At 47.1% G+C, this 25,111-nt stretch overlaps 10 protein-coding genes across 10 annotated transcripts; 5 read left to right on the top strand and 5 right to left on the bottom strand.

Annotated features, from left to right (window-relative positions):
- Positions 1-471: 471 nt before the first annotated feature.
- On the bottom strand, positions 472-2,588 carry AO090023000569 (potassium channel family protein; the record flags this gene model as incomplete). The annotated part of the gene is made up of 3 exons (XM_001821052.1): positions 472-2,061; positions 2,109-2,247; positions 2,296-2,588. 3 exons carry the CDS (start codon positions 2,586-2,588, stop codon positions 472-474), a joined length of 2,022 nt encoding a protein of 673 aa, XP_001821104.1.
- Positions 2,589-3,049: 461 nt separating this feature from the next.
- Positions 3,050-3,816, bottom strand: AO090023000568 (uncharacterized protein; the record flags this gene model as incomplete). Its single annotated transcript, XM_023235661.1, has 2 exons — positions 3,050-3,468; positions 3,804-3,816. The coding sequence occupies 2 exons, from the start codon at positions 3,814-3,816 to the stop codon at positions 3,050-3,052; spliced, it is 432 nt and encodes a 143-aa protein (XP_023090664.1).
- Positions 3,817-4,156: 340 nt separating this feature from the next.
- On the bottom strand, positions 4,157-5,183 carry AO090023000567 (RTA1 domain-containing protein; the record flags this gene model as incomplete). The annotated part of the gene is made up of 3 exons (XM_001821050.1): positions 4,157-4,590; positions 4,670-4,918; positions 4,991-5,183. The coding sequence occupies 3 exons, from the start codon at positions 5,181-5,183 to the stop codon at positions 4,157-4,159; spliced, it is 876 nt and encodes a 291-aa protein (XP_001821102.1).
- A 1,459-nt stretch (positions 5,184-6,642) lies between these two features.
- On the top strand, positions 6,643-7,821 carry AO090023000566 (uncharacterized protein; the record flags this gene model as incomplete). Its single annotated transcript, XM_001821049.3, has 1 exon — positions 6,643-7,821. One exon carries the CDS (start codon positions 6,643-6,645, stop codon positions 7,819-7,821), a length of 1,179 nt encoding a protein of 392 aa, XP_001821101.3.
- Positions 7,822-9,573: 1,752 nt separating this feature from the next.
- Positions 9,574-10,584, top strand: AO090023000565 (RTA1 domain-containing protein; the record flags this gene model as incomplete). The annotated part of the gene is made up of 3 exons (XM_001821048.1): positions 9,574-9,742; positions 9,819-10,061; positions 10,118-10,584. 3 exons carry the CDS (start codon positions 9,574-9,576, stop codon positions 10,582-10,584), a joined length of 879 nt encoding a protein of 292 aa, XP_001821100.1.
- Positions 10,585-11,101: 517 nt separating this feature from the next.
- Positions 11,102-13,821, bottom strand: AO090023000564 (uncharacterized protein; the record flags this gene model as incomplete). Its single annotated transcript, XM_023235660.1, has 3 exons — positions 11,102-11,268; positions 11,570-11,810; positions 11,869-13,821. 3 exons carry the CDS (start codon positions 13,819-13,821, stop codon positions 11,102-11,104), a joined length of 2,361 nt encoding a protein of 786 aa, XP_023090663.1.
- A 996-nt stretch (positions 13,822-14,817) lies between these two features.
- On the bottom strand, positions 14,818-15,258 carry AO090023000563 (ATP/GTP-binding protein; the record flags this gene model as incomplete). The annotated part of the gene is made up of 1 exon (XM_023235659.1): positions 14,818-15,258. The coding sequence occupies one exon, from the start codon at positions 15,256-15,258 to the stop codon at positions 14,818-14,820; it is 441 nt and encodes a 146-aa protein (XP_023090662.1).
- A 2,701-nt stretch (positions 15,259-17,959) lies between these two features.
- On the top strand, positions 17,960-18,450 carry AO090023000562 (ankyrin repeat domain-containing protein; the record flags this gene model as incomplete). Its single annotated transcript, XM_023235658.1, has 2 exons — positions 17,960-18,313; positions 18,370-18,450. 2 exons carry the CDS (start codon positions 17,960-17,962, stop codon positions 18,448-18,450), a joined length of 435 nt encoding a protein of 144 aa, XP_023090661.1.
- A 2,061-nt stretch (positions 18,451-20,511) lies between these two features.
- Positions 20,512-21,306, top strand: AO090023000561 (aminoglycoside phosphotransferase family protein; the record flags this gene model as incomplete). Its single annotated transcript, XM_001821044.3, has 1 exon — positions 20,512-21,306. The coding sequence occupies one exon, from the start codon at positions 20,512-20,514 to the stop codon at positions 21,304-21,306; it is 795 nt and encodes a 264-aa protein (XP_001821096.3).
- Positions 21,307-21,820: 514 nt separating this feature from the next.
- On the top strand, positions 21,821-24,091 carry AO090023000560 (ankyrin repeat domain-containing protein; the record flags this gene model as incomplete). The annotated part of the gene is made up of 1 exon (XM_023235657.1): positions 21,821-24,091. The coding sequence occupies one exon, from the start codon at positions 21,821-21,823 to the stop codon at positions 24,089-24,091; it is 2,271 nt and encodes a 756-aa protein (XP_023090660.1).
- Between the last annotated feature and the right edge of the window lie 1,020 nt (positions 24,092-25,111).

The raw sequence follows: 25,111 nt of genomic DNA, 5'->3' as shown, positions 1-25,111 counted from the left end.
GTTCGTCCTAGCCGAAATGGCTTAGCTTAACTTTGCTTCCTAAGATTGGGGCCTTGATTACAAATCCGTCGGAATTAGCCGCGCCAAGTATCTATGCAGACTCTATTCTATTCTATTCTATGGAGAGTTATGCGGGGGAGAAGAAGAGATCTATAGCTGTTGTTTATGATTCTGATCAGGTTCTGATGTAGGGTATTTAGTATGGTATTTAACATACTTTAGAGTTTCGGTTAGGGTTGTTGCTTAAGTGCATTAAGGTGTCTTTGTTATCTTGTCGTCAGGAAGCATGCTGATGATGCAAGAGGCTTACTTGCTCTTTCATTGGTTTGGGGGATTTGGGCTAGAGGGTGGTGGCTGGATTACATATCCTTGGTTGTGAGGTGGGTTGTTCTTTTTTATGGGACTCTTTGAGTGATGGGTTTATACTCGTGGTATCTCGGATGCGATATCAAATTGTTCTATTTATATAGCTTAAATATCCTTCTCCTTCCTCAACGTCGGCTCATCCTCGTCTATATCCCCTACACCGTCCGACCGTCTCTTCTGCGCCTGCGTAGAGATAAACCGGATCATACTCTCACAAAGCCGATCAAGAACCCATTCCGGTTCTGTCTGCGAAGCCAACATGGGACTATTCTCACCCATCCAATCCCAATTCAGAATCCCATATTCATCCTCATACAACACCGTATCCCCCGCATTCGGATCCGTGAATCGAATCATCCGGGTAAACTCCACCCATTCGTCGTAGTTGTAGCGCTTCGGATGTCCATTGACGGCATCCCGGGTCGTCCGACGTATAGCAAACGCGAGACGCTGGGCTAGGTCGAAGTCTGACGGTTCTTTGTCTCCTTCTTTCTCGATTGATTGTTTGTTTCTTGCGCCGCCTGAGGACTCGCCGGTTTGTGTCCCTTCTATGTCGTCTGGGCCGATTTGAAAGCCCCGGTTGACTCGTTTGTTTTGCTCGCGTTTTTCGAGATAGTTCTGGATTGGCGGAAACTTGGTGATAAAGGACTTGTATTTCCCCGTTCGTGGGAGGACGGTATAATCTGCGACGTGACTAGTGGCGTGCTTAAACACCGCGACGATGGTATTGCTCATCTCGGAGATGAGCGAAGTCATAGTCGGGATAGCGATGAGCGACCACACGACGAAGAAAGGCTTCGCCGCGTTAGTGGTGGGCGTAATATCCCCGTAACCAATAGTCAAAAGGGAGCAGAACGCAAAATACAAAGCCTGGAAGTACGTGAACTGCTCCTCCAAAGCCCAGAATACCACAGCGCCACAGGTCCACAGGATCCCAAAGGCAATGAGACTGAGTATGAGCCGGTACCAGCGACGGAAGATAACGCTTTCGTATTGGATGGCGCGCATGGCGTCGAATCTGTCTTTTTCTTCTTTCATGACGATGTCCTTTGGTCGGCCGATCGCGTCGCGGTAGATGGCTGTCACTTTACTTATGATGGGTGTTTTCCGGGTGTGTTTGGGTCGATATGCTATTTTGGATGTGTTGGGGGTTAGTCTCAGGCGCTGTTGGAGGTCTTCCTCCATGAGGGATCGTGAAATTGTCGCTTCTCGTCGTCGTTCGGTGTGCTTTTGGACAACGTTTGTGTCTTGGAGGTCTCTGATTATCTTGTTAATACTTCCAACTACTAGACCCAAGATGATTATCCCAATCACGGCGTATGGGAAGACAAGTCCTCTCCCAACTGGTGTCTTTGGGGTGACATCGCCGAAGCCAAGCGTTAGAATTGTGATATCGCAGAAATACAGTGCTTCTGCGATCGATATCCCAATGACCTTCTGGAAGACAGCAGCGCCTACTATAAGCCAGATCCCAAAAGCGGTCGTCTGGAGAATCAAGGTTCGTTGACCATCTGTCAAGGCAAAATATTGAGGATAGTGTCCAAGAAAGTATCCAAGCATGTTAATCATGAGGATAGAGGTGAGGATGAAATAGTGGATCGCCGCGATTACCGCATACCAGTATGCCTGCGAGTAGGTCTGGTTTGGAGGTATCGGGCTGGCATAGATGTGTACTGAGCTGGTGATTCCGACCAACTGTGTGCATTAGCCATAGTCGGTGGGGTTATTGTCTTAGTACTTACAATGGCGGTCGCTAAGAGCCAAAGAATAATAGAAGCAGGCAGAGCGATAATATACCGGATAGTCCGGGTGAAGTTGAACAAAAGAAAGAGATTCCCCAGCACCCCAAATGCAAGAGAGGTAGCGTTCAGACCAATGCACCTGACATAGTTAGTATGGACCAAATCACCAGTCAAGACCGGATTATACCATCTAGGGTCAGCCAGCAACACCTGCACCGGGTTCCCCTCCGGATCCTGTTGTTCAGGATGGATTTCACTCTTCCAGGACATAGCCAGCGCGACCACCGACATCACGTTTGCAAAGGGACTGGTGGTGGCCGCTATCAAGGGGATGGCGGTCGAGGCGAACCACCAGTCCTGCGGCTCGTCATCGTCCGGAGGCCTCGGATTTATTTGGTCTTGAAGCTTCTCCCATATGGAGACTTTCGCCGGACCTCTTGGCACTTTTGGGCCATTTCCATCGCCAGATCTTTCATTCATGTTGAAATCTCATTCCTGGCTGCAGGGTCTTTCACAGCTGATTATTGCTCGAAGCACGCATAGAGTGTCATATCTGTGGTACAGCGATGGCAATGCACGGAGAAAAAACATGGAATACTTTGATTCATGGCGCATTAAAGTCCTATCTGCTAATGTTGCTTTACATGGATCGGAAGTTGTAAGTTGTGGGGATGAAATTCAATTTGACTTCAAGGTTGCACCACGTGGAGGCCTCAGGCATAATTCCGGCACGGAAAGTGTAAATCTAGCCCTCATCCTTTTGATTGATATCCTCACATATGGAAGCAATTGATATGATAGCCTACCTTTGAAGCAAAAATAGATGAGCATGCCAGGGAAGCAATCACAGAGCCGTGAGCCGTGTCTCAGCAGATCTCCCAGCTCACAAAACACATCAAGGTCATGATAGTCTAGAAACCTCATCCGTGCGACACCAAGAGCTATACCACACGATACCGACTACAAAGACCAGTACGTATTCTCTGTGGCTGATTCTCCGCTGCTTCAATCAGCGCCTCCTGTTCAATATTGTCAACCCTCCCCGTGAGTTGAATATACCCCTCCTCATCCAGTTCAAGCAATGCTCGCTTGAGCCACAGGCGACAAGTGATAGGTGGGGTATCAGGAACAGCAGCGAGACGATCTGCAAGGGCACTATGTAATGCTGGGTCCATTACTGCTATCTTCACGGCGACCAGTAGGTTGAGTGAGTTTGGAATTCCGGTAACAGGCTTCGTCTGATATTGCCATCGATTGCCCGTCTCGATGCTGTTGATCATATGGAACATGATGCCTTGGCCCCGGCTTTGGACAAGGTAGAATGCCCAGTGGAATTGGATATCAGAGCCGAGGTCGGAGACTAGGATGTAGAGGCCATTTACGTCGAAAGATATTGGGGTGTTTGGCATGTTGGGTATTATAAGGATTACTGCTGGTTCGGAGAGGAAGTATTTGAGGGGTGTTGTCTTGGGATGCCTCATCAGTCCGTCGTGATTCCAATTACTACCAGTGGTTCGTTAAAGGACATGGCAGGTGGCTTCTGACTAACCAGATTAGTAGTAGTCGGCATGGATTATAAACTTATAGTTGAAAGCTTGTTGGGTAGCTCAAATTATACTGACAGGTGACAGCTCTTGGCTTTTTATGTGTAGATACGATGCTTAACCTTTGTATCTACATATTCTATTCACAAACCAGAGATGAACATCAAGTGGGCGCAAATCTAGAACTCATGAATGTGGGACAAGCATAAAAACATACGTAACGACCACTTTAGTATAAAGTGAATGTACCGGAGGAATCTAAGACTTGTCAAGCTCTATGTCGTTTAGAATGCTACCTAAGTCATTTGCCAAGTTAACTACTTTTTATTCGAGCTACAATAGCACAATCCTAATCGACATCACAAGCAACCGATTTTTATCCGACCCAGACATATATGCATCTACTACACATTAGTCAAACAGCAGGTATTCTATCTCTATACGTCTCAAAAGTATGAACAGTGTCAAACAATCAACCATTAATGTAAGCGCCAAGCAACCAACTTACACCCCATATTTATCATACGAACTCTGAAGCTCGTACTCGTGTGCCTCCCTCAGCAGATGCGTCAGCTCACTAGGATGAAAGATGTTAAAAATAGCCATAGCCATGAAGATCAATACGGCATCAAAGATGTATAAGAAGATCTCGTGGTGCAAAAGAAATCCATTGTTGCCCTGAAGATACTCCACCAAGCGAAACACCGACCGCACCATGATCAAGAAGCTGGTCGCGTATAGGACATTTAGATGCTTCCTCCACGGGATCGACGGATCGTGGCATCGTGGGATTGGGTATTTCCTTAGCTTCAAGTCAAAGCTGCCGGCTGTGATTATGAAGAAGCCGAAAAAGAAGATCTGGACGAAGAGTCCCACTACAATGATCTTTTCGCCTAGCTTCATGTTGTCTAGACTGCCGCTACTCTGTATGCCGCCGCCTGAAGGAGGTCAGTACTGGTGCCAGTCATTTTGAGAATAGGCTAAGTTAGTGGGAAATGTCTGCTAACGTTGACTTACCGGCTCCTTGTAGGAAGAATGAAAGGACGTCTCCCGTCACGAAGATCTTGGTCAGCCATTTTTTGCTCAGGATTGCATGGGACTCTGCTCGTAGAATCAAGATGACGCGCCCGAGGAGCATATAAACAGAGGCGGCTAGCAGAGCCGGTGCAAGAAGGAGGAACAAGGTTTGGATCAAGTAGGGACCAAGAGTCCAGTTTGGACTCTCGTGACTCGATAGGGCGCGTCCGATGTAGCCAATGATTTCAACTGCTGGAGTGAGTACAATCCACGCAAGTAAAAGATTGGACAGGCAATGTTGATAAAAAAGTGATTACTAACATATGCCGCCCACGACGAATGGGATAAAAAACCAAGTTCGAGTTCGGAACAGCTGCACCGCGTGCCAGACCGTCGTTATCGTGAACAGGATAGTGAAGATCACGGCGCCGGCCATATTTGGATCATATCGATAGAAGGCGAACATGGTGGCCTCGTTTGGCGTCGCACTTGCAGCATCATCACTGCTCCCCATTCTAGGTGCTTTAGGTATTCCCGTGGCAAAGAGAGGTCAACCAATGCCGGAGTACTTTCTTACTTTGCTGTTCGGGATGGCTGTAGATTTATATAGCATGTACAGCTTACCAGCTTGACTTGTTCGCGAGCAGAAAGAAATTTAGTTTGATTGTATAAGCAAAAGTTTCAATTGATAGCAGACCAGGGCTCCAGGGGCACCGTTTCGAAATAGATATGGTTCATGAATTGTAAAGGCTACGGCCACTACTGATTAAAGATCCACTTCGTACTCTCGTATCTTCGTATCCTCGTATGTTGCCACTCGCATCTCATCCGCTGTTCGGCAACCGCAATCAATCGGATACAGACTGTCCGCCGACTTGAAGGCGAGCTCTGCTTGTCAGAATAGTTGTGTGCACAAAGTCTCCATGTGTCTATAAGGCGTGTAGATAGGTGAGCCCTGGTTGAAAAGAGCATTTATGTATGTACTTTAAGGAAGCTCGTCCCCACAGGTCAAGTCAACCCTCTTTTAATTGATTAAGAGGATACTCCTTTAGTGATTACACTTCTTAAATATGCTCACTACATGTTGAAACCACTTCAAGCCTCATTAGATTGTTGTTTTGACTTGTCTATACTATCTTACTAATACTTGTTTAAGCTACCAGGCAGCTGAATAACCCCAATTCATTCAACTCCCAGGAAGGAGGAGCCTCCAGTTGAGTAGACATGCCCCCAAATGTTCTGACAGGGAGAGGTTGATCATGATGTTCTTCTTCTTCTCGTCGCCGATACCAACGAGGGCATGTGCAGCTCTGGATCGCTTGGCCCTCCGTAGGGGCATTGCGAAAGAAAGCTCCGAAGAAATTCCGACCTTGTGCAGCTCATCATCCCCCGTCTCCCAAACTCTACGAATTAGATTAGATCAAAGGTCAACGGATCGGTCTTCTACCGAGCGAAGTATGTCTGATACTTCATCTCCATCAGCTACTGCTGCTGCACAGAGCACCACGTCGCGTGCACGGCAGGAAAAAAGGCACAGGGCGCGCCATCTTAAATCCCGCAAGGGCTGCTACACCTGCAAGCAACGGAGGGTTAAGGTTTGACAATCATCGCATTGGAATATAGGATATTCTTTATTAACCACCTGTTGCAGTGTGACGAGGTTAGGCCTGTTTGTGGAGCATGCTCCTTTCGCGGTGAATCATGTTCATTTCCTCCTCCAGCACCATCTATGTATGTGTCATACTTCCCAGCTGGTTGAGACAGGGCGTAACCGAGCTTTTCCACTGCAATGCTCCTTCTCAGACAGATACACTGACATGAGGGATCCTAGAATGACAGACTCGGAGGGCCCTCGGAACTCACGAAAACCTAAACGGGTGGTTCCTATACCGCATCCCTTGCAGCCGTTGGAATTCCATCTGCCTGGGTTGTCAGCGGCCCCAGTGCCGTCACTACATGGCGAAACAATTAATATGTCTGATATGAACCTCTTGACCAGATTCATGCTACAGACGTCGAAAAAGATGAGTCTCCATCAGAAACGAATGTTCATTTGGCAGCAAATTATCCCAGACATGGCGGCAGAAAGGGAATACCTGATGCATCTACTCCTCGCACTCGCTGGGGCACATGCTCTATATGAATCAGAAATAGCCAGCACTGGAACACCAAGCATAGACGGTAGTCAATTAATCCCTTCCTCGATTGACAATCCAGCGATCCATGACCTTCATCGCATCATTGAACATCACCAAAAGGGACTCAGAGGATTCAGGGAGGCTCTGTCAGACATGACTGCTGCTACTGCAGAATATGTCTTCTGTGGCTCACTTTTAATCGTCGCCTTTGCCTTTGCCTCTTTATCAATTCGAGACCTAAGTAGGACGGAACCGGCACTGAGGAACGGAGACAATGACGAAAGTCCGTTTACTGACTGGCTCCATTTGGTTCGCGGGCTGACAAGTGTGGTTCAAGAACACTGGTTTACCCTCAAGCTCAGCAGACTGCGAGACATGTTATATTACGAGTACGCCAACGAGGATTGGAGACATACTCTTTCAACAGCCCGTGTCCCACGTTTAACTAATGGTTCCCGTATGGTGTTGATGTTTGCGGACGGCGCCGCTCGAGAAATTTCTACGCTACGCACCTACGCAACCACATTGTCTTCCAGCCCTGCAGCACACGAGGCCAATCCTACCTCAATCCAGTATTCGCCAGATATTCCGACCGGAGAAGATGATAAACAGGACGAGCATTCCAATACAATTGATAAGCTAGAGGAGATATATATGCGTATTCTTAATGTGTTTCACTTTGCAGAAAGTAAGCGTGATTGCTCTGCATTGCGAGATTTTCAGATCGATCTAGAAGAGGCCGCCGTCTTATCCTGGCCTCAAATGGTATCGAACGTCTTTATTGCCTCCCTCAGGCCACGGGATCAAGTTGAGATTGCTGAAGGATTCTCGTACACGATATTGGCTCATTTCTATTTGGTCTTCGTTCTCTTTGAGGACTTGTGGTATATTAATCGGGGTTTTTACAAGGAGATCGAGAAGATCTTTCAGCTTGTGAATGCTTTAAACAATGATCGACTTTTAACTCTCATGGAGTGGCCGATGGCTGTCATAGCAGCAAACCGAATGGAATGAAGTCGTGTTCTATGTTTAAGTTGATTCACAACCGGTTACTTTCCGTGAAATGCTCTGCCGCATCCAAGAAAATGGTGATTACTACTAGACTAAGCATGCTCACAGAAAAAAGCAACAAGAGAATAATTCAACTTCCATTATTGGGAGGTGCCACGTAATTCATCCTTCTTGTGCTATGTAATAGGGCACGATGTTTGCCGACCGCATCAATAATAAGGGGCTCGTACGTTCGTACGTTCGTATTCTCGTGTTCTTGTAGTATCGTTCGGTGGATCCTCGGTTTTAGGTTATGGTTTATTCCCGGCACTGGGGGCTTGGGCGACCCACAAGTTCTACGAATGTACGAATATACGAATATACGAACAGCCCAAAATCTATACCAACATCGATGAGGCTCGGCCATGTCTGTGCTATACACTCTGCACACTGTATGTGGCGAATGCCACGGTCAAGCAGACAGTATATTAACTCACAGTTGTTGTCATGGCGGCCACAATGTTCCACCATGCCAGAGGCTTCCGAGCGTGGACAAGACCTCCTCAATCTTGGAAGGCGGAGAAGGAGCGTAATTTATCATGTTCTCCATAACTGCCAACTGCAATTGTATAGTTTTGGCCCCGATAGGGCTGAGACTCAACACATTTTCACGTTTGTAGGTACAGATACTCCGTACCAAGAGCCAGAAGACGAAACCTTACTTGACTATGAACGAATCAATGAGGGCATTAGAAGGGCTTTAACTCGACCCTCATTATCCTGTTATTGGTTCTTAACAGTCCACAGGAGCGACCCGGGAGGCCGATCGCCCCGAGCAACCCAAAGGAAAGTGGAGATTGAAGTCTAACGGACAAAAGATGCGAGATCGCCAGCTAGTCATCCAGTCAGCTGAACTAGGTGGAAAGACGAAAAAACGAACAACACTAGGTGGGTCTAAACCAACTTTCTTATTCTATTCTTGTTTTCCAAAGTATTGTTAACAAGCCCTATAATACAATATGTTCCACGCTGCTGGTTGTCATGCTTCCTGATAGACATCACATCAGTTCTTTAGGACAAAACGAAGTCAACTTTCAACGGACTTGAGTTTGCTTCGAGTGTAGATAGAAAGTCTTATTTAGAGGGCAATCTCGAAGAAGCACCGCGAATCTATGGTCATCTCGTTGGCGATTCGTATTTTCGCATTCTCGTATACTCGTACTATCGTATGCCCGGGCGCGTGCACCGTTTTTAGCAATATGCCGAGAGTGGGTCATTTTTGCTCTGGTTGAAAGATATTTCAGTCTCTTTGCCACTATGGTCCACACATCTAAGCCCTACCTCTGGAATCATGAAGTGATATCGTTGGTTAACGATTTGGTCTCAACTTTCATGGTTACCTTGGCTGTCCTGCCTAGTCCTATTCTCGACTTAGATGTAATGGTAGAGTTAAATCTAAAGCTTCTGGTAAGCCATGGGATGGCCGGTCAAGGATCGGTGGAAAAGACTAAATGGGCTAGAGTGGATTCATGGCGAAGGATCTATCAGGATGATCAACAGGTCAGAGTATATATTAAGAAACGACGATAACGTCTAAATATTCCAGTCATATTTCATTCTTAACTCCTGTTCCCAGTCCCTTCTCGGTCCATCTCTACTTTGGCTTTTAACCTCAAACTTTTGTGAGAAAGCAGCCTGGGTAGAACGTGGAATTGTCTATTAGAGCCAGTCCACATTTGCCATCATCACAGCTCAACTCTTCACACTTCGACCAAGATGGACTCCACCGAAGGGACGTTCGAATTCAAACTATACCGATATACACCCTCGCTTGGGGCAGCAATCCTGTTCCTTGTTCTATTCGCTCTCATTACTCTCTATCACCTCTACCAAGTGATTCGCCTAAGATCATGGTATTTCCTCGTGTTCGTTATTGGAGGAGTTTGTGAGTTTTCCTCCTGATCTCATGACATAACTCAATATAGTGTACAAGAATGAGCAAAATACTAATACATGCACAGTTCAAATTATCGGCTATATCTGCCGTACACTAGCGCACAACGACACCAACTCCATACCCATCTATTCCGTCCAAACGATCATGATCCTCCTTGCCCCTCCTCTCTACGCTGCATCAATATACATGACCCTTGGTCGATTAATCCGGTACCTGGACGCAGAAGCCCTCAGCATCGTGCCCATAAGATGGTTAACCTTGATATTCGTGATCGGCGACGTAGTCGCATTCGTCATGCAAGCAGCAGGTATGCATCGTCTCCTCCACTTTATCTCCAGCTTTAAACTAACACAGAACCTCCAGGCGGCGGCATAATGGCCAGCGGAACTCTTAGCGCCATGAACACAGGCGAGACAGTCACCATCATCGGTCTCGCCGTCCAACTCGCATTCTTCAGCGTCTTCATCGTCACCTCGACAATCTTTCACTGGCGGATTCACCAAAATCCCACACAGAAATCTTTAATCAAAAGCCAAACCAAGCGGACGGAAACTACGTGGGTAACTGTCATGGGTGTGCTTTACGTGTCGAGTGTGCTTATTCTTGTTCGGTCCATTTTCCGGTTGATCGAGTACGCGCAGGGAAATGCTGGATATTTGATTAGTCACGAGGCGTTCATGTATGTCTTTGATTCGATGCTGATGTTCCTCACAATGGTTGTTATGAGCTTCTATCATCCTTCGAAGCTCTTGAATCCGAGGAATATGCAGAGGCGGGGTGGTGAGTCCGATGGTACTACTACGCAATTGCATCGGCTTTCGTCGGCTTAGTGTATTTCCTTTTGGTATCGTCTGTCTTTCTGCTTCTAGATACCTATTCCGTTAATTGTTGTTGTTTGCGGCGTTGTTTTCGATAGTGCACTTGCATTTGGCTTTCTCTAGACTTATTAGATCATGTGCGGAACTGCAATCTATCAACCAACTGGGCCGTGGTCATTTAGAACGTTCACTATTAAGCCCTTCGTCATCTCCCAGAGTCTGATAGAGACCGTGAAATCCAAGGCGTAAAAGTAATTCTCGTCCAAGCCACTCTTTACGTTACGTATTGGGAGGTCGACAGGTTGCCTAATAATATTGCCCTTCAGATGAGGGATACATTACAGACTCTCAGTATTCAGAATTGCATATGAGCCACTGAAAAGCGTAACCGGTGTTTGATCAAATATCTAACTGTAACTTTAAGAAACTTCCGGACGAAGATAGTGCACAATAGAAGCCTGTAGACCATGTATCATTACAGACACTATTTGATCAAGATCAACCTTTGAATTCACAATTTAAGTAGTAACTAGAGAGGATTCGCCAGCTGCTCAGATGGCATTGAACTAGTTTTTTTCTTGCTCTGCTTACCCTTCTTCCCCTTGCCTCTCATCACTGTTTCGGTAGTTTTCTTGCCTTCCACTGGTGAGAGGCCAGAGTCCACATAGCCGACCTCTGGTTCAGGGGCTGGATCCTCTGATGGAGAGAGAACAGCCACAATGGAGTGTCAGTAACCGTTTCCATCCAAAAGGTCACGTTCGGCACTCACAATTTGACCAGTCTCCACCTATATTACCTCCCTGATTATTCGGATCCTGATTATGCGGAACCTGGTTATTCCAAGGCTGACTATTAGGAGGCTGATCGCCCTGATTGCCAGCAGGAACATTCAGGTCACTGATTTGCTGAGTGCCGGAGTTTGGCATGGCTAGATACTCTTGATTAGCTCGGTCGGCTTCAGATTTTTTCAGATATTATAGATATGACGATAGCATACTTATCCCCTGGATATTGACAAACTTCCTGCAAGTCTTCGACCCACTTTCTAGAATCTCGAGCTTTTTGGAAAGTTGTTCGCGTAAGTCGCGATTTTCCTTCGATTCCCCTGCAATACGCGAGACCGATGTATCAGACATATGGTGTACTACTATTGGTGAAAGCAGTTGATTGAGAGACTTCGTAAGGGTAGTTTCGACCACGTCAGTTGCGACACCATCGATGAACCGCTTGAGTGCAACCTGGACCGTGTTAATATTTCATACTCCTTGGACAAATGAGAAGCTTCAAAATACATACTTTGTAGTATGCAAGTGTACAATCGAGAGCTTCCCGGGCGGCGTAGCAGATCATATCGGTTTCAGTGGATTCGAGCAGCGAGTCTAAAAGTTTACGAAGGTTAAAGTCTCTGTTCTTGTTTCTCTTCTTGTTGGTGTTGTAGTAACAGTCATCGTCGAAGGGGTCTTGTTGCGGGGGGTTGTCGTAGTTGTTGTAGTAGGTATTGGTTGATGTTGTAATTTGGGGTACGCCGAAGAAATCAGTTAAAACGTGGGAGAACCGGTCCTCCATTATATCACGACGAGCCTTCTGTAGATCCTCGGTAAAGGAGTGATTATAAGTAATCGCGTGTCCAGCTTGATGCGGCTCTAGCAATTCAGTCAACCTTGCCTCCATGCTGTGCAAGAGATCACTGAGAGCTGGCTCGACAACGTCCTTCAACAACGCTCCCAAGGTTGCCATATCACTAACTTCCGCAACGGCCGCGCAAATAAATGTTTTGGTAGCATCCCAGACCTTTGTGACGTGAGCAGTCGCAATTCTCTGCCATGGTTGGGATTGCTCCTTAAACAGATCATTGACGATCATTGGGTTGAAAGTTCCAGGCAGCTCTCTCCCTCTGGTTCGTCGCAGTAACCTTTCGATATGCTGGAGATATTCCTTGCGAGAGACAAACAACTGTTCAGCTGATGATGATTGACTCGTGCCCGGCTGCCCACCGCTGAGTATGTCACGATAGTGCCCGTTTTCGGTTATGTGCTGCGCAAAATCTTCATTCAGATTCTGGATAACTGCACGCATTCGCTTGTGATATCCATTTTCTGAGTGGGCACTCTCAAAAAAGGAGCTATTGTAACTGCCATCTAGACCAGATCTCACGAGAGTCTGAAAGCATTGGCTAATATGGAGAAGGTACGATCGCTGCTCCTTGAGGGTAGCGCGAGGTTCTCCGAGTTTCTCGAGTCCCTTAACGCATAGGTCCATTTTAGACTGGATCTCATCGATCAAGCTGGGTAGCTCGGTGGCAATTTGTCCGAGAAGTAGCTTACTGAGTCGTCGTCGCAGTGTGTCTATGCCGACATGCGACCGTGGCAAGTCTTCCCAAATCCCCCTGGAAAAGAACTCGGCTTCCTCTTGTCCTCGAACAGAAAGGTTATAATTCCCTTTCTCCGTGTCCATATTCTTAAGGACATGCCAACCGAGGCGAAAAGTGACTTCCTGATTCTTGGCCAGTGAAACAAACTGGTGCTCACTTTCCGAGCCCTCAACCAATGTATCAGGTTTCGTAATGACACCAAGTGTTCGGTGGCCAAAGCTATCGGCTTCTCGCGCAAGTCGCAGAACGATCTGATTTGCAAAATCGTTTTTGGCGGATACAACGGCAAGAATAATACTCCTTGGCTCCTTCATATACGATTGAACCACATCTTGAACGAGGGCAACATCAGCGGCCGACTGCAGCTTCGTCTCCGAGTGGATCAGCCCGGGAAGATCCACGATCGTTAAATGGGGACGGTCGGGCCCCGAGACCTCGACTCGCAGAAGGTCATTGGAGAAGGCTTTGCCATGAGTAAATATACCCATAGCAGCTTTTGCATTCTCGATCAGCGTTGGAAGTCCTTCGAAGCTCTCGAGCTCCTCGTGGAAACGCGAGAGTGCATCCTGCTCCACATGACTACGAGAGCGATGAGGAACAATAGATACTTTCACGCCAATGTGGGAGCTCTTGCGCAGGACAAGCTCTGTTGGGAAGCGGGTGCAAAGATTGCTTTTAACTGGGAACGAAACACCGGATATCGCCTCCAACACGGAGCTTTTGCCTGAGGACTGGTCTCCACAGACAATTATCTGTGGAAGGGAGATATAATGGCTGATGCCCTGAGAACGGAGAGTATCGACAGAATCTAGCAGCTCCAGGTGCTCCTCTGCGCATAATGCCTCCAAGGAACTAGTTGAGAACTGACGCAAGACCATTTTCACCAGTAACTACCTAGTACCGCAACTGACTAGGGTTCGGTAAACCAAAGTCAAAGCAAAGGCGAGTGTATTTCAATAAAGACGGAAAGTGCAGCGAAAGAACGTGTGAGCAGCAAGAACAAAAATGTTTAATCGACCATATAGCTAAGCACTTCTCTTGGCTAAAGATGATTGAAAAGGTGAAGGAGATACCTGGCACAGCAGCTTTTATACTAAAAACCTTTTGTGAACAAATGGTGGTTTAGGGCAAAGGGAACCAGGAGGCTGCCTACCATAGTGAATTGATAGCCCATAGATATATCCAGTAAGGCATCATCGATCGACATTTTAGGGCGGGTCAAGGAATAGATCTTGGGTAGCCATTCGCGTAGAGCCCAGCTGAGCTGCACACACAGCTTGAGGTCCGACCACAGCTGAACCTTCCTATTTAGGTTAGTAGTGTAACTATAGATGCAAGGCTGCGATTCACTCCTACCTATTGCCATGAGTCAAAACTGCAATGTAGCTGCGCCATTTCCCAGAAGGGAAATTCCCTGCTCGAACCGAACGGGGCTTTTATAGCGTGGTCACTTGGCCGTGAGTGATTGGGGGAGTTTATCAAGAAGAGGTCAGGTTGGTCTACATTAGGCAGAATATATGTCTCTGCTAATTGGCACTCGACATCAAATTGCACAGTCTTTGTCAAGGAATGTGCAGTCAATCATGTTGAAAAACAAACAACAAGAAAAGCAAGAGTGCCAGGGCCACAAATATAGAGATTTGCCAGGGTAATCCCCATCCTCCCAGATGTCCTTCCTACCTACCTCCCACCAGTTGTTTGTAGGACAGGTTAGAAACGTTAGGGATCGAGGACCGCATACGCAAGTCAATCCGGTCTTCTAATTTCAACACCTAGGAATCGGGAAGAACTACGTAATAGAGACCCTACTCTATCAAAACCCGGTAATATATCATATTTGTTTCCTGCCAATCCTCCCAGTTATTCGGCATCAATCATGTTCCATCATCCACCAGCCATTCCCGATGTGGTGAACACAAGACCACCAAGGACTGCATCATCCGACTTGGCAAATATTGCCATTCTCTTGTGTTTTCCAGCATCTCTCGACTGCCTGGGGGCCCATATCTGGCGGCATACACGAGAGCGTCAATGCCGGACCGGTCAGACAGCACTAGGTTACCGGATTGCTTGCTTTCAGCCTCATACTGTGCACGAAGAATCAATTTCTGGAGCTCAAGTGCCTTCCATGGGTCATTCGGAATATCATTGCGCGTGATGCCGGTCTCTCGAAGAACAGTTCGAACTACTTCTGGGATTCTGTGTATAACGATGTCATTACGTTGGCCGTGAAAGGCGTTGAATAAGGCATTCACAAGAGTAGTCTTGCCTGTGCATTGTGTTCCTATAATATAGATAGAAGTATCGGGTCGCATCTTCAAGGTAGAAATAGTGGTTCTTCGTGTAAAAGAAAGACTAGCTGCACATGGAAAGAAATCGGTGACAGGAAAATATCTTTATACGATGGACTAGCAGTGTATACAAACCCCCGCTCGGTAACAAGACACGTCACTGTGCATATGGAGACTTCGAACAAGCAGCTCCCAAACCCACACGCCCTTGGATTTGCTTTATCGCTCATCCTCTCCATGCACATTGATTCCCCCATTAAGCGCAGTTAGCCAAATTCCCCACTCGTCACGCCCCCAAAGTGATAGATCAAATCATTCTCTCTAGGACAGCCTGATATTGGTAAAGTTTTGACCACTACATTGACTCTTGTAAAAGATTAAGTGCTGCATTAAGAATCAGAAACATGTCGAAAAAAAAAGAAAATCCAAAAAGAAAGGAATTACCTCTCCACTATGACAAGGGTGTATGAAATATGTATATCTGCTTTCGGTGGGCGTTTTAGCTTTTGATAACTAACTTCCCGGCAGCTCATTATGTCGAGATAGGAATGAATGATCAGCTGATTCGCTAACTGCGTCATAATCAATACATTATGCATAACTTATACAGGGAGTCACATCGTAATTCATTGGAACGATATGATTTCCACCCAGCTTCTCGCAAGCTAAGGGGTCCAACGGCTGTTATAGCCATCTATGCTTACAATCAAGACACTTCATGTGGATTTGATACTGCACCTACTAAACCCCTACTTCAAGTCATGTCGTTAGAACCACGACCTTGTCCGTATATCGTGTTGGATATCCTGATCAGTGTATTTGGGGATGGAAGTGTTATTCCTATCCTCTGCATACAAAGCTACAAACCATATGGACTGCGTTTTGGATGCTATCTTCACCAGTCCCTGTGGAGCAGACCCTGCTTTGTTACCGCCCTTTTTGGTTATATATATATTCCTGGTACATAAAGAAGATGTTGACGGTTTCCCACCCTCTTAGGGACATGTGTCAATATTATGTCGTTGAACTGCCGTACTTAGAAGGGCTACCAAGATGCTATGGGCCTGTGTATCGTTTACTAATGTAGATATCGATATTGCGCAATAACACCCGCGACGGAATTCACCTTCCCCACTCTGGGGTAGGATGACAGGTATGATATCATACTCGGAAGGACTTACATATGGTCATTTCTAATAAATCCAAGCTCAATTGGCCAGTGATGTGGTTTCTTCTATTGACATGACTCGACCAAGTCCGATAACGGAATGTAGGATCATTATGCTCCGACTAGATAGATGAAGATTCATAAGAGTGCGTCAATGTAACAATAGTGGGCCGATTGTTAGAATAAAGAGATTTGTTCTATGCATATAAGTTATAACCCTCAGCATTATGGGGATAGCCTGGCTCACTGCATCTCTTTGTTCTGATTTGAGATGGCCAAGCTTCCTCTAGCCAAGATTTTCATATAATCACTAGGTGCCTGTGCTTTGACTATGCAAGACTGAACAGAAATGCTTCGCCATGCCGTTGATGTACTCCGTACAGAGAAAAGCAATGAAAAATCCCTTTCCTACAAAATATTCTTCCCGCTGGTAGATATCCATACCTCGCTTAACGAAAATTGACCAACGACCTACAACGAAAGCACCAATTACGACTTACTCCGGGGTTCCCCCGTAGCTCAAGAACAAGATTCGTTGGCGGTTTTAGGGTATACCCACTTTGAGCCCACCCGTTCCAGATCCCCCCCAACGTAACCATCCCAAGTCGAGTGGCAGCAAACATAATCCAATTGGGTAATCTGTACCCCTGGCCTGTCGCCAAAGGTGTGAATAATTCTGCCATTCTCATCACATGAAAAATTTTCGAACCTGCAACAGGTCAAGACAGGACAAGACGCTAGTGTGGGAGCCAAAGAGACTGCTAGCCGTGGATCGGAGACTCAATACGAGATCACCAGAGACATCGAATCACATTTAACCATAAAATTAAGTGTCTTACAGCCCCCTGCTGGTGGTGACAACGGGACCTTTCCCGGGTTCGAGTCGGTTCCCCCGATATTCCAGTCAGCACGGCGAAACTGAACTAATCACGGAGTACGGCCGAAGAAAATATATGGTGGACGGTCCCACCACAACTCTCGCGGAACCACAAAAACGCGGCACTAGACAATCAGTCGACATCTACCTAGTTCTAGTGCTTGCTCTAGCCTAGGCCCTAGGGGTTAATATCTCGTTGCGAGGTTTGCATTAGGCCAAGAAAGGCAATCAGTCGTGTGCGGACCAGCTGCTGCTGCGAGCTGCCTACCATAAGCCTCACTGATGAATATTCTCCCATATAACTGTCTTCTCTGGTGATTGGTTGATTCTTTTTCTTGTGACTACTGGTCATTACTATCCAAAAACTTCACAAACTAGACTTTATGCGTTCTGGAGAGGCCATCCAAATGAAACCGTGGGAGCTGAGAGGCTAAGCAATAACCCAGGGGCGATTTATCCACTTGGTTAATTCGAAGCCGACGCGGCTGTAGTCTAATATGCAGCAGACATCCACATTCGTAGTTGGCCGGAGGCTAGTCATGTTTCGCTCGTTCGTTTAAAACAAAGCCAGACATCCCTGCTGATTGTCCTGAATATATAAAGGCCAGCTATTGCGCCTTGCGTGATTTTAGCTTACCACTCTTGTTTCTACTTCCCTGTACTAAAACCCGACAATCACCATGGACAGCCATCAACTCTTTCTCCATGCTGCTGCTACCGGTGACATAGCATCCATGGAACAGGAATATCTGAAGAACAAGGCTGTCCTCACTGGCAAGGACTCCGATAACCGTACAGCTCTCCACTTGGCTGTCCTTAACGGTCACTTGAAAGCTGTCGAACGGTTACTGGACTACGGCATTGCCTGGTGCCCTAAGGACAACCAGGGCCAGACCGCATTGCATCTTGCAGCCCAGCTATCATCTGCAACAATAGCCGAAACACTCCTTGAGAGAGGCGCGAACTGCTGCACCCAAGACCACGACGGGAAAACTCCCATATTTTATGCCTACCAGAACTACTCCCCCGATGTCGTGAGTTGTTTTCTCAAATATGTCGAATCGTCATGCGGTACAGACAAGAATTGCAGCCTCACGCCACAGATCATTCTCCGAGGCGGCTGCCGCAAATGGGCTCCCCTCCACGCTTAGTGAGGCTGCACGGCCCTTGAATAGAGCCCGTCTGTACGGTGTAGGGAGTGAAAATTCTCTCTTCCTTCGCCACTCAAATCCAATTTCCGAGAGAATGCATGTTCGGTCTCGCTTACGTCCACCACGCGTCTCATCCCATCTCGGAAAGTCAATCTCGAATAGCGCCGGAGACTGTCTCTTTTCGACGATTGAGTAATATGTCGTGCTCACTGGATTACAAAATCATGTTCGGACAAACGGCTGCACCATAAGAGATATCGGATCGACACAGTGGGAGACCTTCCCCCACCGTCAGCCGCAGGCCAGCCCTACGTTCCGACGACAATTCCGATCCGCCCTTTTCCCTCGGCTTTCAGGCGTCGTCCGGGGCGTGGGATGGTGACGGTGGATGTGGATCGAAGGTGGTATACGGATACCTAATGCACAACCAATGGGAACACCCACCCTGACAGCGTGGACGCCTTTGGTGGGGCATTCCAACTGCAACGATATTAGTACTAGCCAATACCTATACTTTAGCCTATGAATGATACCCTGTTTAATCGCAATACCTTTGACGTACCAGATCCTGTACAGTGGAATTATTTGTCACCGCTAATTTCGGAAACAACGATGTAGGGAGGAGAGACTAGTGATGTCGCAGGATACCGAGAGTTTTTTCTGTAACCCAAGGATCATCATGATACGTAATGAAACTTCATCGCCTCGAGAAAGCAAGTCCTTAAGTCACAGGGTGATATGGGTCTAGCTAGATTAGATTCTAGCATATTCGCTTTCGAATCGATAGCTCCGTTTTCCACGACATCGCCCACTCTCTCTTCCACGATACTTCTTTATTGGGGTCTCAAGAACCTAGGACTTCATTGTGGACTCCACTGAAACCCGGAGGCGCAAGCAGACGGTGTCTGAGGCTCCAAGACCTATGCTAAACTGCTTTGGCTTTTCTCGATGGTTTGTAGTAGAATTGGAACTCTCCGCTCATATCTCGACGAACGACGATGAAGGATGATATCGAATCGCGTGACATGGATTGATCGATGTTGGTTTAGGTTGATTTTGACTTAGATCATTGGTCAATACTATCCGTAACGTGACCTTACTAGGAAATGTAGGCAGAAAAAGGATTAGGACGTGTAGGAAGCGGTCAACTGGCGGGTAACTGACAAGTTTACTTGCCGATCATATTTACTTGCCACCTTTTGCTTCTGTTCCCCCTTTCATGAGCTGATGAAACCACTGCAGCGCCATTGACAAATTCGAACCTGAACGCCTCTCGTTTGCCTGCGAGCTATTACGACACTACTAGGATCCAGGTTCATCGCTGACCGCCGCCAGCAGCGCGTGTGAGGTTATTGTCCCGGCGGCGCTCTCGCCCACAGAACGCCTACTACTGAACCAATTTGTCAAAGCTGCTCTTGACACCGAAGTTGCTGCACGGTATTTGATTTCAAGGGCAACAGGCGTTCAGCAGGATGTGGAAACTAGTCTAGGTTGATTCAAGAGTAAGTAGAGAGGGCTAGTGGAACGGTGTACGTGCTCCGGTGTGCAATCGCCCGCTCTACGTTCAACTAGCTTATGGAAAGTAACGTGCCTTGTGCCACTTTCAAGTCCCCTTGACCAACTAGTCCACCAGAGAAATGGTCCTTGTTGTTCTTTCTTGATGGACGCGATCTCGGATCAATCTCAGCTGTGGAAGCTGCGTATATTGTCCTATCGTCCATGTTCTATGAGCTTGTTTGTGCTGAGGAGGTAAGCTGCCATATATGAGAGTGTTATTAAAAAAAAAAAAAAAAAAAAAAAAAAAAAAACTACATGCTCACAGCTGTTGGGTCGTTTGTAACAGTTAATTCAGTTATTTCCATTACCTCAATATTCTGCGAAGTTCTTGCTACCGAGAATGATGATATAATCCTCCAAAATGCAAGGCTTCTGTCCCCGAGCATCCACGACGACGTTGATCTACCCCAATCCCTTCTCCTTTGAGGTCCCTCATCGATTCGAAGCCGCACTGCATCTCTTTTCCATCGAGGCAAAATAGCGTGTGGCTGGCCGAAGCCTCACAGGGATGTCTCAGAGTTACCATGGGTGATTCGAACAGTCTTTCGTTGGATATGGCTCTTCGTACAACTTTGGGCGCGTGGGCGAATCTATTGACTTCTTATATGGCTTGGGGGAAAGCTCTACGGGATATTGTCGGGACAATGGGTTCAACAGATCCCTTTTGGTTTGGTCGTCAAGGAGTGGGATCCCCCTTCACGAAACGAAGCCATGCATTAAGATTGGTTGAGCAGTACACCAGCATCCCAGCACCCCGTGTAGCGGATGTTGTCGAGAACCTAGGCAAGATGTATCTAATTATGACACGTTTACACGGACAGCTCCTTGCGGTTGTCTGGCATCTGATGTCGTATGCCGAGTGGAGCCAACTTGCCGACGATCTAAAGGCTTGCATCGCGCAGGTACAAAAGACTCCAAATAATATGCCGTATGAATTCGGAAACACGATTGGCGGCCCATATATCGACCATCGCATCCCTGATGGATCTGCGGGTCTGTTCAACTCGGAATCTGAATTTTATGCTCACCTGACCAGCCATCTTAGCGGCACATTAGCTACCATATTCCCGGAGCGCAGTATTTGTCTTGATCATCATTCACATTTTACGCACTCAGACTTGCATCCTTTGAATTTGCTTGCTGACCGTGGACGGTTGAGTGGAATTGTCGACTGGGAATGTGCCAGCGCTATGGCCGAGTACTGGGAGTTCACGAAAGCGATGTACGGCACACGCGCAAGGGGGGTATTTAAGCATATTTTCTACCGAGCATTTGGGCGTGAGTATGAATATGAACTCGAAGTAGGACGAAAGCTATAGACAGTGACCCCGTTCGGTGTTTAAAAACAGACTGCGATATCCCAGAAAAGATCACTACCATGAATTAGTCTCATAGTAAAGTAAATCGTTTAATGAGTGAACGGCCTGCAAACCGGGAATGAAGGGCGATCCCAATCGAAAAGTGAAGCATTGGAATCATGCAAAAAGAAAAGTGAGATTTGCAGCCTGAGCGCAAGAAAAAACCCCTCTTGGCCTGTTTGATGAGTTGGCATGCCAGCCTTATATATGCAGCAAGGGATGAATCACAATTCTGCCTAAAGAATACAGACACACAACTCTCACCAGGAACCCTGAGAGGCAGACATCATGGGGCTTCAGGATATCTGTGTTGAAACTGTTGTGACGATACTAAGGTCGCTCGATGTGCAGGATATACTGAATCTAAGATGTGTCTGCCGTAAGCATCACACTGCCCTAGCCGCTGAGACCAATCAAACTCATCGGTGCATGAACTTCATATCTAGGTTACATGAACCAGATCGTCCTGGGCAACATGCTCTACATCGGGCAATACAACCTGACTATGAATGACCGGCTCTGGTCACGACTTTTGTACGAGAAAATCGCGCATGATGTATCCAGTCACGAAAGCATGTCACGGATCTTATCGCGCTTACGGTCGCTGTCGACTGCACAATGCTGCGCAGAAGACTGTGCCCAGGCTATAAGTACTGCCTTGATCTCATACAAGGGCCGCGCTTGGGTTGCACAGAATCTGAAAAGTGTCATGCATTGGGCTGAAAGTATGGATGATTTTGGCATCATGGTGTTAGGCGCCTGGCTTGGCTTGAGGGACCTTGTAAGGGTGCTTCTGGGCAACGGAGTACTGGGTGATAAGAGTCACGAATACCTTGGCAGTGCCATGTATGCTGCTGCATTCAATAATGATGAGCTCCTGGTAGAGCTCCTCCTGGACCACGGTGCTGGTGCTTGGAAGATGGACGGTGTTTATGGCGATGCCTTACAACTCGCAGCCTATAAGGGGTCAAAGACCGTAGCACGACGTCTTTTGGAAACCCGCGTATCTAAAGAGGCATCTCCCAACACTTACGGGTATGGACCATATGGTAGCCCTCTGGGAGCGGCGGCTGCAGCGGGACATGACGATATTGTTCGACTCTGTCTGAAATGGCATAGGGATCCAAGACAGCTAGGTCCTCATCTACGGACTCCATTATTCTACGCAGCAAGAAGCGGAAGGGCCGGAGCTGCTAAGATACTCTTAGACGGTGGGGAGATGAGACCTAATTTAGATGATGACTTCAACGATACCCCATTGAGTGTCGCTGTGGAGTATAATCACGAAGACGTTGTTTCTGTACTCCTGAGCAGCGACAAAGTTAGAGCCGATTACCCAGGAGTACAACATGGCAAGCTGACCCCACTCCAGACCGCGGTCGTAAAAGGGTACACGAATATCGTCCGGATGCTCTTACCTCGTTGTCATGTTGAAGTCGGAGAACAGGAGGATAAGAAATCTCCAATCATCATGGCTGCGCTGAAAGGCAATACGGAGATAGTGAACCTGTTCCTTACAAAGGATAAAGCCCCCTATGTACAACATTTTCTTCCATGGGTGGCGTCTCGCGGCCTTACTAAGATGGTCAAACTGGCATTGGACTCACAGATACTCGATCCAAATAGCCATGATGCGGAGTTCAGGACCGCTCTACATCATTCAGTAGGCCGGCGTCATTACGACCTGGTAAAACTCCTGCTTCAGCACAACGACACGAGTCCAAATCGCGAGGATCGCAAAGGCCGAACTCCACTGATACTCGCAATAGAGAGCGGAGACCAATTCCTATTCCGCCTTCTGTTAGACGATCCAAGGACGTGTATCGGCATTAGCAATTTTGAGGGCATGACCCCACTTCATGTTGCATGTAAACACGGATTATCAACTTTCGTGGCAAGTATACTGGCCCGAGAAGATGTGAACGTAAACGCCCTAGACGAGCACAGGAAAACACCATTCTATCATGCCGTTGTCTCCAAAAGCGCAGACACAATACAATTAATGCTCGAAAACGAGAACACTGATCCTAATCAGCCAGATAACAACCAAGGGGAGACACCCCTGTATATAGCGGTCAGGGACGGTCGCTGCGAGCTAGCTATGATGCTTATCCAGAGATACAATGCATGCCCGAACTGCTGGTGTGTCGAATACCTAGCAACGCCGTTAATGATCGCGGCTGTTCGCGGTGATCTTGACCTCATGTCTGTCTTATTAGAAAAGACACTGGATATAAACGTACCGAACAACCGTGGACGCACTGCGCTTGGTATTGCAGCATCCCACGCGCAAGCAGAAGCTGCACTCATGCTTCTTCAGCATCCCGATATCGACGTACATCATCAGGCCGTAGACGGGACGACGGTTTTCTTAATGGCGGCTCGTGGAGGCCATCTGGACATTCTGATAGATCTGTTAGCCAAGGGTGCTCATCCCGGTATTGCCAACTCTATGGGAGAGACACCTATCTACGTCGCTTCAGAGAATGGCCACTATGAGGCTGTTATGCTGCTACTAGAGCGGGCCGATGTGTTCCCCGATCAACCCACATATTACCATGAAACGCCATTGTCAGTGGCGGCCCGCAGGGGGTACGTAAGTATAGTGCGCCTGTTACTCGAACAAGGGGGTGTAGATTTCAATCCGGACTGTCCGTGGTCTCAGAAACTGCTCTCCATGGTCAATAAGTCGACCATTATGGAACTTCTACTGGATGCTAGTGAGAGATTCGTGGAGGTGCCCTAATGGCGGCGTACTTATTTCGGGATAGTGTTTACTGGTAACTAGGTATGACAGCTAAGGATAACAGTTGATATTTAGGATAGTAAAGGCTCTTAATATGTTCTTAACCGGTTCCAAGATAGAGTCTACGCGAGCCGTGGTAGCATATGTTAGTTTGTAGTTATTCCCAGGCTTTTCGGCACTTTCTTTCCTATTAATTACATACTTACTCACAAGAGAGCTATGTCAGATGCCAAAAGTTAAATCTCAAAAAGATTAATTACAGGTTAGATACGCATAGAACTCACCCCTATTCTTAGTTCCCTGCCTAGCGGGTAATTCTTCATATACTGAACCCCCCAAGCCATAAAGCATAACTGCCACAGACTCACTCAGCTATACCCTCTCTGCGCATAATAATACCTCCCAACTCTAAATCCGAGTATAAGAACTATCCAATATATTGACCCCTAGACAAGCCTAACCCAACCCAACCCAGAACAAATCTCCCTCACATTCACAGATGCCCAAGATCCCAATACATCAACCCAACAAACACACATATGAATAAATCACAACCTCACCGTATCCAACCCGCCGAGTCTTAAAACAGCAAGTAGTAACACGCACTCGTGGAAAATTATAATCCAATGATCGGCAGTTACATTATGAAGGATTTTAATGAAGAGGCTTGGTATCCCCGAGGGTAAATGTGGAGCGCTAGTCCGTATTTGGTAGTTGACCCCGGATTCAAACAACGGCCTGGCTGGGTCCACGTTTCGGCAGACCTAGAGGAGTATGTTTTGTAAATAAGTTTAGGTGGCGGTAGTGGATTTGAGTAGTTTCTCATGGGAACGGCGTTTGAGGTCTGGTAAGTGGATTTTGTGAGAGGTTGGAGTGTGTTCTCCATATCGAGTGTGGTGGATGTGATGTGGTTTTGGGAGATTGCACTGGTATGGATGGGGTGTGTTCTTTGGTAGCTGGGTTATGTGCAGTTGTCTAGAGCCATGGGTTGGATTTGAATAAGGGAAAGTTGGAGATTAG

The sequence above is a fragment of the Aspergillus oryzae genome, chromosome 3 (assembly GCF_000184455.2).
Source record: "Aspergillus oryzae RIB40 DNA, chromosome 3".
Lineage (NCBI taxonomy): Eukaryota > Fungi > Ascomycota > Eurotiomycetes > Eurotiales > Aspergillaceae > Aspergillus > Aspergillus oryzae.
This window is presented reverse-complemented; position numbering and strand designations above follow the sequence as displayed.